Below are 11,077 nucleotides of genomic sequence, written 5' to 3'. Positions count from 1 at the left end.
GGTGGGTAGAGCCTTCTTTTGTATCAACCCTGAGTAACACTTCCCCTTTCATATCATTTAACTTGTAATGGGTTAAATTGTTACTTTTTTTCACTTGGTCTCTTGAGGGCCAGGCTGTGAGTATTTAGCTACAGAAGTCATGCCTTTATCCTCTAGAGCCTGGTTTAATAACTAGCATGAAATTTAGAAACTATGGAAGAAACTGTGGTCTCCCTTGGGGGTGTGGTGCAATTACAAGTAGATGCTAAAAAATCAATGAGTAAAGACCATCGCTAGCTTTCCTATCCGGTGAATACACACTGTGGTCTTTCCACAAAGCACCATCATAGAGGTTTCAAGTCCATTTACATACAAACATCCAGCACCACTTATTGAAGATGCTTTCTTTTTTCCATTGAATAGTTTTGGTCTCTTTGCCAAAAATCAAAAGTCTGTAGGTGTATGATTTCATTTCTGGGTCTTGGATTCAATTCCATTGGTCAACCTGTCTGCTTTTGTGTTAATACCATGCAGTTTTTATTACCCTTGCTTGAGGTCAGAGATTGGGATACCTCTGGAAGTTCTTTTATTTTATTTTATTTTTATTTTTTTTTTTTTTTTTTGGTTTTTCGAGACAGGGTTTCTCTGTGTAGCCCTGGCTGTCCTGGAACTCACTCTGTAGACCAGGCTGGCCTCGAACTCAGAAATCCGCCTGCCTCTGCCTCCCGAGTGCTGGGATTAAAGGCGTGCGCCACCACGCCCGGCTTGGAAGTTCTTTTATTGTACAGATTTTTTCAGATTTTTTTTTTTCATATGAAGTTGAAAATTGCTCTTTCAAAGGTGTGTAAAGAATTGTGTTGAAATCCCGATGGGAATTGCACTGAATCTACAGATTGCTTTTGTAAGATGGCCCTTTTACTATGCTAATTCTACCCATGAACATGGGAGAGCTTTCAGTCTTCTGAAATCTTCAATTTCTTTCTTCAGAGACTTGAAGTTCTTGTCATACAGGTCTTGCACTTGTTTGGTTAGAGTTGCACCAAGATATTTTATATTATTTGTGGCTATTGTGAAGTGTGTTGTTTGTCTAATTTCTTTCTCAGTCTGTTTGTGTTAAGAAGGGCTATTAAACAGCCGGGCAGTGGTGGCGCACGCCTTTAATCCCAGCACTTGGAAGGCAGAGGCAGGTGGATTTTTGAGTTCGAGGCCAGCCTGGTCTACAGAGTGAGTTCCAGGACAGCCAGGGCTACAGAGAAACCCTGTCTCAAAAAAAAAACAAAACAAAACAAAACAAAACAAAACAAAAAACAAAAACAAAAAACAAAAACAAACCTGGGGGGCTGGTGAGATGGCTCAGTGGGTAAGAGCACCCGACTGCTCTTCCAAAGGTCCAGAGTTCAAATCCCAGCAACCACATGGTGGCTAACAACCATCTGTAATGAGATCTGGCGCCCTCTTCTGGAGTGTCTGAAGACAGCTACAGTGTACTCACATATAATAAATAAATAAATCTAAAAAAAAAAAAAAAAAAAAAGAAGGGCTATTTAGCTAATTTTGTATCCAGACACTTTGCTGAAAGTGTTTATTAGCTGTAGGAGTTTTTCTGTAGAATTTCTGGGGTCACTTTGCCTACTACTATGTTACCTGTGAATAGCAATACTTTTGACTTCTTCCCTTCAAATTTGTATCCCCCTTGATTTCCTTTAGTTGTCTTATTGCTCTAGCTAGAATTTCAAATACTATAGAGCCAGAAACCAGAAATACCCTAAATGCCCCCCAGTTGAAGAATGGATAAAGAAAATTTACACAGTGGAAAGCGACTCGGCTATTAAAAACAAGGGCATCATGAAATTTGCAGGTAAATGGATGGAACTACAAAAGATCATTCTGAATGACCTGAGTGACCCACAGACCAACATTAGGTGGAGGAGGAGTTCAGGGAGTCAGGGTAAGTCTGAGGGAACGGCTGGAATCAAGGACATCACAAGAAGACCCCACAGAGTCGACTAACCCGAGTCCCATGGGGGCTCACAGAGACTGAGCCACCAACCAAAGAGCATGCATGGGTTGGATGTACATATCTGTAAGACATGTAGCACTTGTGCATCTTGGTCTTCATGTGGGCCTCCAAACAATTGGAGTGGGGAGTTTCTCTGACTCTCTTGCCTGCCTTTAGATCCCGTTCCTGTAGCTGGGGCTGCCTTATCTGGCCTCAGTGGGAGAGGATGCCCCCAACCCTGCTGGGACTTGATGAACAAGAACAGGTTAGTACCCCTGGGAGGCCTCCCCTTCTATGAGGAGAAGAGGAGGTGGGACTGGGAGGAGAGGAGGAGGGCTGAGATGGGGTGTGAAATGAATAAATTAATGACAAAAAAAAAAACGCTAACAACAAAACCACAGCACAAACAGATGGATGATCAAGCATTTAGGGAATGAGATCCAGACCATGTGCTTCCAACCTGATTGCTATGTTGCAGTAAAACAAGAACAGAGGCAGGAAGCCGGGCGTGGTGGCGCACGCCTTTAATCCCAGCACTCGGGAGGCAGAGGCAGGCGGATTTCTGAGTTCGAGGCCATCCTGGTCTACAAAGTGAGTGCCAGGACAGCCAGGGCTACACAGAGAAACCCTGTCTCGAAAAACCAAAAACAGAAAAAAAAAAAAAAAAAAAAGAACAGAGGCAGGGATGTAAGGCCAGCTTTGCCCTTTCTGAACTCTAACAGAGCTTGTATTTTAAATAGTTAAATACAAAAAATGATAGTAAAACAATAGTTTGTTTGTTTTTTTAAAGACTAAAACTAAAACTTCTCCATCTACACCTACATTTTAACTGTCTCTGTTTTCTTTGACAACCAAATCCTAAGTCTTTTTATTTTTATTTATTTTTGGTTTTTCGAGACAGGGTTTCTCTGTGTAGCTCTGGCTGTCCTGGAACTCACTCTGTAGACCAGGCTGGCCTCGAGCTCAGAAATCCGCCTGCCTCTGTCTCCCAAGTGCTGGGATTAAAGGTGTGCCCCACCACCGCCTGCCTTCAAATCCTAATTTATTTCTGTTGTTTTTAGACAGTGTCAGGTAGCCCAGGCTAGCCTAACTAACACAAAATTGACCTTGTTCCTTCACTTCCTACTCGTCCTCCACCTCCCAAGCGCCTGGGGGCATTGCCACCACACCTTGCTCCTGACTTTCTTTCTTTCTTTCTTTTTTTTTTTTTTAAGTTAAACCGTTTTATTAGAGAAATGAGGACAGCCGGCTAACCCTGTGGTCCAGGCAGGCGGCTTTGGTCTCCAGTTCCAGTGGAACCTGTGCCAGAAAACAGCAGGACACTAGGGGACACCCAGAGCCTGTTTGTCCTTTGTGTTGACTTTTTGCTTGAAGGGAAAAACTTCCCTGGTTCCTTCCTCAGTAGGAACTCATCCGTCTGGGCGCCCTCTGTTTAAACTTAAGTCCTGGCACCTAATACATCACGCGTGGGATTAGTCACAAGCTGGGCTGTCTCGGTGGCTAAACAGGACTGCATTGCCACCAAAGTTGTCATCTTAGCGCCAGCTGCAGGCTGCCGGGCGCTTAGTAGGTGCTCAAGGTGCTTAGAAACGAGGCTCCCCTCTCTTAGGGTCCCCAGCATCCTTGTTCGGTGCAAGGCATTTGGGATGGGGGGGATGTCCGAGGTGGTCCCTGCCTGCCTTCTCCTGTCCCGCTGGCCTGACTCCTGGCAGGGCCCTGCAGGCCTCCGGTGCCCCGACCCTGGCCCCCGCCCAGCTCTGCGGCTTCTAAACGCTGCCCGGAGCTACCGGGAGAACTGGAAAAACACTGGCAGGCCGCCCCACCCCCAGCGGGCCGGGCGGCCGCGACTCTGCGGCTGGGGCCTGCTGCCTGGGCGGCGCTGGCCCGGGGCGGGGAAGCGGGGGCGGCGGCCTGCCTGTCAGCGGGAGCGGGCGCGGGCTCGTGTGTCAGCGGCTCCCGCCCCTCGCCGCCCCCGCCGCCGCCCGCCGGGCCTCCCGCCGCCGCCGCCCGCCCTCCCCGCGGCCTGGCAGGCTGCCGGCTGCACAGGCGGGGGTTCGCGCCGTTCTCACGACCTCTCAGGTTGCCTGAGCTCATCTGGGAGCTATTCATTTCCTGCCAGAAAGCAGCCGGGCCTGCTGGGCGAGCCACCTTGGCCGCAGGGCCGCCGGGGCCGGCCCGGTGTGGCTGCCCTGGGCCGCTCCCGCCCGGCCGCGGTCCCCGAGGCCTCCCAGGAACCCCGAGCCACCCCGGCGGGCGCGCGGCGGGGGCAGCTCGCCCGCCCATCTGGTTGCACTTAGAAGCCCGGAGGAAGCGAGCGGCGGGTTGTTACCGGCCAAAGGGTGTGGGGAAAGTTAATTGACTTTAATGACAGGTTCCCCGTGACGATGTGGGGGTCTGGTTAAACCTCTGGGTCCCCACTGCAGAAGCGTGTGGGAGGGGTCAGGATGAGACCCCAAAGAGGGGGCGAGCCTCAGTTGCTCACCCAGAATCAGGCCCTCACCTCTACCTCTCCAGATTGCTGCTACAAACCTCCCGAGAGCGGAAAGGCTCCAAGGATCTTCAAGGAGAGGCCCTCGAGGTCTCTGGCCTCAAGGACAGAGTTTGGAGCTGTGTCTTATCACAGGAGAGATCTGCTCATCCGGATCTGGTAGAGGGGCAAGGCAGCTGGGTGTGCCCTGAGGTGGTATAATTAGGCCAGGCCCAGAGAATCTGTAGGGATGCCAGAATAAACTGGAATGCTTCATCTCCCCCACCCCCAGCTACAGATTTAAGAAACAGCAGGGATACAGGAGGCAGCAGTGTCTAAGAAATAAATCTATAGCGTTTATGAACTTGGACCTATCCTAGAGAAGGGAAATGACTTATCCAAGGTGGTGCCTGCCATGAGTTCAGTGGTATAGAACAATGTAAAAGCTCCCAACGGGGATATAGTCTTTCTTCTGCTCCATATTATACTGAACAGGCTTCATTTAATAATGTAAATCCAAATTACGGGGGGGGGGCACTCCTTTTCAAAAAGAACAAATGGTTTATTTTCCTCTCACTTCTTCCTGATGCTGCTGCGTGACACTTTTGGTGACATTAATAAAGATGCATGAAGAAATTAATTTCCCTTGTAGCCCCCTCCTCCATAAATGTAAAAGGAATTACTTTTATAAAATTGAGTTCCCGATGTCTTGATTATTTCTACTACAGAAGCTAAGAATTCTTGGTGGAAACAGGACAGGGTTTACCAGATTTTAATATGTGAATTTGGGATGTGTCTTAATGGAGTAATTGTTACTATGTTTATGTATAAACAAAAAGGAAAACCAGGAAAAAAATGGAATGACAAAGAAGTATGCGTTGAATACCTTTCTTGGGCAGAAAATAAGGCAAATAGGAGCCAATTAAACAAAACAAAACAATCTTTTAAACCTCTCTCTCCGGGGGTCGAAGCTGAAGGTCCTGGAAAGAACCGGCTGCTGTCTGCTAGATCATTCCTGTGATAGAGCCGCACTCCGCGCTGGCCTGTGGGAAAGGCTACAGCCAGGCGGGGGAGAGGTAAGGCTTTTGAAACAAGACAGAAAATCGTTGGCTTTATCTTTGTTAGGAAAGCTTCAAAGATTGATCTCTCCCGCCTCATCCTTCTCCTCCCAGAAGCCGCCGCTGTAAGGGAAAGGGGGTGGGGGGTTGAGAAGCGGGCGGGAGGGGCGGGGGCTGGGCGGAGGACTGGCCGGCTGTGGGGGAGGAAGGGCGCGCCGGCCAGACCCACAGCGCGGCTGATGTGTCTGGTCTCGCAGGGCTCGTGGTTTTCATTTCCCCAACACCTGGATGCAGTCAAACACCTGGCCAAATCTGAGAAAATCTGACAAGCCTTTGTGATGGGATTTGGAAGAAATTCCCTGCAGATCCTGGCACAGTTTAAAGCTGTCCGCTTTGAGTTAGGACTTGTTAAGGAGGGTTGTGTGAGCTGAAACCCGAGACAACCCTTTTGCTTCTATCTGGAGCCCACATCTTGCCTGGAAATGGGGCATGACCATGCGAAGGGGTCGCTTGCTGTTTGTATTAAAAGGGGAAAAACGGCCCGTGTGCCTGCCAGCGCAACCCCCACATGCTTTCTCCATTAAAGTCAAGCGCAGAAACTTATCAGAAACATATGTCTGCTGTTAATCATCTGGCCCGGGCTCCACTTGGGAGTCTAACTAGTTGTCCCCTGGCAGAGAGAATCTGTTGACCTTTTCAGCTTGCTTGAAGAGGGTGAAGAGAGGTATTTCAAACTTTGTGATGCGGGTGCCAGGGGATGCCTAGCTGCGCCTGAGTAAGGACAGACTAATGAAGGTCCCAACGCTGGAGGGCTGCAATGTGGCTTGAGCGTGCTTTTACTTTGGGAGGCCAGTGGCTACTACAGGGAGTGAGTTGGGAGCCGCCCTTTGGAAGGTAAAAAAATAAGGACTGTTTATCAGGAAAGCCCCATCAAATGAATTCTCATAAATTAGGTCTTAGATCATTGAGTGTTGCTGAAAGGTTTGATGGTCCCTGTTTAAAACTTAAAAAAAAAAAAAAAAAAAAAAAAAAACCATCCTATTTCTGAATTGCCAAACTACATGAATTTCAAGCCCCACCACCCTTTTTTTTTTTTTTTTACAAATTTTGAAATAATCAGTTCTAAGACATAAAAGCCTTCACTCTTTTATTATATTTTCTCAAATAAACTTCCCCAAAGGAAGATATTTTAAGAGCATTTTCAAACATCTTTGGCATCACATAAAAAAAGAAATCTCGTGTAAAAAACGAAATGTCATCTCAACTTTTATAATACAAAGGCGCAATCCAATATGAACATATAAAATATATACAAATGCAGTGCATGGTCAGTCACTTAATACAGCTCTCTACAAAAAGTAACTTTTTAGAATTAAAAAAAGCAACAAAATAACCACCGAATTATAAAAGTCTCTCCTAAAATCCAAGTTCGTTTTTAGTGTCCGTCAGAAGAGAGGTGGGCTAGGGACTTTAAGGGTAGAAGTGGCCTGAGGCTCTCAGTTCCGCCACGGTCTCCACATGGAGTCCGAAGTGAGCGAGGAGCCACTGGAAGGTGACACTGCGTTAGGACCCACCGAGGTCCCACTGTTGCTGGTGTAGACCGGGATAACCGGGCCGCTGTGAGCGAAGGCCCCGTTGGGGATGAGAAAGGCAAACTGGCCGTCAGGAGCCGGCACCACTTGGAAGCCGCCAAAAACCTTGGCAGCCTCTCCAGCCTGGCTGCCCAACTTGCAGGGTGCGCTGCCGGGAGGGGGCGCCGCGCCCCCGGGGATGGGCACAAGCGGCGGCGGCGGCGCGAATGGCGCGTGCTGGGGACCGGCAGGTCCTGACGGGGGCGGCGGCGGCGGCGCCTGCAAGGCGGGGTGCGCCTGCCCGGGGTAGGTCATGGCGTTGATCTGGGTCATGCAGTTGGCCAGGTGGCCCAGCAGCCGAGTGCGCACCTCGGTGTTAACGCCCTCACACGTGGACAGGAAGCGGGTCACCTCGTTCATGCACTCGCTGAAGCCGGCGCGGTATTTCCCCAACACGCTCGGGTCTGTGCTGAGCGCGGCTGCAGGCCAGAAGGAGAAGACAGGTCACCGAAAAGCCCTGGCCCCGGAGCCACAGCCTCCCGCCCTGGGAGGTCCCCGCAGCGCGCCTCCGGAACCACCTGGGGTTGGGAGGGTTGGGTAGGCTAAGAACAGCCAGCTCCTTCTCCCTAGGTTGGGGACATTAGCCAGGACACTCCCTCCATCCAAACCGATCTCAGCTCCAGATCTGCCACCCCTAGTCCTGCGCACGACCTGACCTTGGACAATGCCACCCAAGGCGCCTTCCAAACCCCACTTCCCCTCCTGCGGCAGGGGTTGGACCGGTGCTAAACCACTGACCCCTACCTTCTATCCAGCCCCAAACTGCCTCAGTCTTTACGTCCTTTCGCCCTCACTGGCTTCTACCACAGCCAAGCTGCCCACCACCCTTCTCGGCTACAGCCTCTCCCTCCATTTCCGGAGCAGTAACAACTTGGGAGTTGTGGCTATAAATAAGACCCAGACCGTGGGAACGCGGAGTGAGCCAAGGCAGTAAAATGTAGCTGAATGCCTCTCACAACCGCGGGCGGAAGTCTGGAAGAAATCACCGCGGGCCGAGAGGGACACCCGCAGAGAGGGGACGCACGCGCGATCCTTACCGGTCATCTGCGCCCGCTGCAGGTTCCGGAGGTGCTTCACTGTCATTTCCAGAATGTCTGCCTTCTCTAGCTTGGAATGCCGGGAGCTCTGCGCAGAAGAAACAAGGGATGAAAGTCAGACCTCCCTGTCAGCTGCCTCCGAGTTCTGAAGGTCCCCGCCCGCATGTCCCACATCCCAGGGCCGGGCGGCCTCTCTCCCGCCAGTGGGAACGTAGTGCTGGCGGGGTAAGATCCACACGCAGCAGGCTAAGAGCTTAGTTCTTTGTGTCTGGGAAATGCCATTTCATTCGTAATTAAAAAAAAAAAAAAAAAAAAAAAAAAAGCATTGCTCACTTACATCTTTCTTAAGTGCATCCAAAATCAGTGTTTTCAGTTGGCTCAGACTTTCATTTATTCTTGCCCTTCGCCTCTTCTCCATGATAGGCTTTGATGACTGCAAAGGGGGAGAAAAGAGGTCCTGAGTTCCCACGGGATCTGCCATTTCACCCCGAGGTTTTAAGAGAAAAGTAAAAGGAGCCCCGCTGTGCACAACCCACTTAATTTCTAGGGGCATTAGAGAGCCGCAGGTACTGTCTTACCTTTCTGTGCTCAGAGGCCGTCTTTGGTTTGTCCGGTGTCGTGTTGACACTGGCTGGGGTAGCAGCCACCGGGGAGGAGGAATTTTTCTCCATTATATCAGCTGGCATTTTCGTTTCTTTTTTTTTTTTTTTCTTCTTCTTCTCAGTCCCCAGAGAATTTTATTTTTGGAATCCTTCACGCAAAATATATATATATATATATTTTGCTTACGTCCCTTTTACTTGACTTTCATAAGAAAAACTACTGAGCAGTTGAAGGTTTATTATGTCTTAGGGCTACTTAGTGATCGGTAGCACTATTCCAGGACCAAGGAGAGAGGTAGACGGGGGATTCCGCTGTTATCAGCACCAGCTCCAGATCCTGTGTGATCCGCAGGCCCTGGCGGCCTCTATATATATCTGGGACTGCACGCGAACGGCTCGTGTGAAACTTCCCAAACTTTCTTTCCCACAGTAACTTTCAGCCAATGGGAGGAAGAGACACGCGGCACCGCTCGTGGACTGCGCCCCCCCATTGGCCGCTAGGCACAAGGTCTGGCGGCCAATGGCGCGCGCCTGAGCCCGGGGCACCGGAGGCTACAACGTCAATCAAAAGGATTTTAACCCTTTGCTAACTCTTTCCTCTGGGCTTTGCTTTAGAGGGTTTTTTTTTCCGCCTTGGTTTTAGTCTAGTCTATTTCTTTTGTGGCCAGGCCTTTGGTTTATATTGTTCTTGCTGCATGCAATATAACTACTTTGTATAATAAGTTCATTTGAAAAATATTTTGAACAGATGTAGGCCAAGACAAAATTTAGTGATTGAAAAAAGGAGGGAACAAGGTAAAGAGGATGTCTTACTCTAATGTCTTCCGGAATTCTCGCTCGAACTCTGTATGTTTAGGGGAGTCAAAACTGCTCATGAGGTTGGGGAGATACTAAACCCCACACACTAAACATGCCCTTACCCTCCTCCCAAATGCCTTCACAGTCAGGCTTTTCGGAGCAAGGTGTCTTTTGGATGCTTGTCTCCCTCTAGCCCATTCATTCCTCTCCTGGAATTGCAGCCTTGGACCTCACGCTTCTCCAGGAAACAATCAGAATAATTTCCTACTGGGCAGAAAGGAAGTGGAATTTCAGATTGAAAAAAAAAAATGAACAAGGGGGGCTTTGATAGCAATGCGACAGGAGGGGCGCGCTCGTTCCTCCGCCACTCTCTCTACCTTTCTCCCCGCAGGCTCCCAGTTGGCAATACGGAGAGACGGCGGGCAAGGGAGTCGGGGCTCTCCCCTCCTCATCCCGCGGGCGGCCAAGGCGGCCTCGGCGCCCCGCGCGCGAGCCCTTTAAGAGCTCCACCAGCCGAGCTGCAGTTTGACATCAGCCGGCCGGCGAGGGCGCGCCTGGAGTCGGAGCACGTGCCAGGATGTTTTATTGCCGCCGCGGCTGCGGCCCGGGCCCAGAGGATGTGTGTGTGTGTGCGTGCGTGTGTGAGTGTGTGTGCGCGCGCCCCGGGGGCAGGGAGGCGGGGGCCGGCGGCGGGCGGCCGGGAGGGAGCGGGGGCCGCCTCTGGTCCCCGGGAGAAGCCAAGAAGGTAAATAGCAGCTGCTGTGCTCGAGCCTGGGAAAACCCCGCCCCCTGCGCCTGGCCGGGGCTCATTGGCGCGCGCTGCGTGTGGGGTGTGTGCGTGCGTCCGTGTGTCCGGGGCCCCCTCCTCCGGCCCGGGCGAGCCAGGAATCCGCGGGGGCGGCGGCCCGAAAGCTGAGCCCCCGCACTGGCCTCCCTTCCCCCGCCCCGGCCAAGGTCAGCCCTTCCGGGCAGGGAGCGCAGGCCCAAGGGTGGCGATCGGGGAATTCGTGGCCCCCCTTCCCCGTCCCCCCCCCATCGCCACCCCCCACCCCCAGCCTGCCGGGACTCCGGGCTTGGGGATCTGAGCGCGGCCGAAACCACCCGGGCGACTGCGGCGGGGGAGGGGTCCGGGCGCCCGCCGCGGTCACGAGATGCCTGACCGCACTTAGGAAGCGGCCGGGTCAGCCTCCTGCCTCCGCTCGGCGGCTTGCGGTCCCAGCGGCTTCGCTGCCGCCCGCCCCTTCCCCGGGTCCCTCGCTGCGTCCAGGAGGCTGCCGGCGGACGACTGGGAAGAGACGGGCGGCTGCGTGCTGCCGGCTGGCCGGGGCTGCGCGCCGGGAGTCGCTGCCGCCGCCGGGTGCCACGTGGCGGGCGCCGGGCCGGGAGCGCCAGGGCTCTGGCGGCGGCCTCCCTGGGGGATTTGCCGCGCGGCGCGGGCGGTGCGCACTGCCCCGGCGGCTGCCTGCCTCCCTCCTGCCTGCCCTGGCCTCCACCCGGGTGCCCCAG

At 52.2% G+C, this 11,077-nt stretch overlaps 1 protein-coding gene across 1 annotated transcript; it reads right to left on the bottom strand.

Annotated features, from left to right (window-relative positions):
* Positions 1 to 6,629: 6,629 nt before the first annotated feature.
* Positions 6,630 to 9,231, bottom strand: Hes1 (hes family bHLH transcription factor 1). The gene is made up of 4 exons (XM_021185077.3): positions 8,750 to 9,231; positions 8,509 to 8,604; positions 8,172 to 8,259; positions 6,630 to 7,553 (listed from the first exon to the last, which is right to left on the bottom strand). Exons 1-4 carry the CDS (start codon positions 8,855 to 8,857, stop codon positions 7,000 to 7,002), a joined length of 846 nt encoding a protein of 281 aa, XP_021040736.1. The 5' UTR covers positions 8,858 to 9,231; the 3' UTR covers positions 6,630 to 6,999.
* Positions 9,232 to 11,077: the final 1,846 nt, after the last annotated feature.

The sequence above is a fragment of the Mus caroli genome, unplaced genomic scaffold (genome assembly GCF_978045245.1).
Source record: "Mus caroli unplaced genomic scaffold, Mus_caroli_1 scaffold_17, whole genome shotgun sequence".
Classification (NCBI taxonomy): Eukaryota; Metazoa; Chordata; class Mammalia; order Rodentia; family Muridae; genus Mus; species Mus caroli.
Note: the sequence above shows the minus strand (reverse complement) of the source record. Positions and strands in the feature narration are given on the sequence as shown.

Coding starts and splice junctions, on each gene's coding strand:
- Hes1 (XM_021185077.3), bottom strand. CDS start 8,857: ATGCCAGCTGATATAATGGAGAAAAATTCCTCCTCCCCGGTGGCTGCT. Junction 8,605..8,749: donor CGGCCTCTGAGCACAGAAAG/GTAAGACAGTAC, acceptor CCCCCTTTGCAG/TCATCAAAGCCTATCATGGA. Junction 7,554..8,171: donor GCAGCGGGCGCAGATGACCG/GTAAGGATCGCG, acceptor TCTGGCCTGCAG/CCGCGCTCAGCACAGACCCG.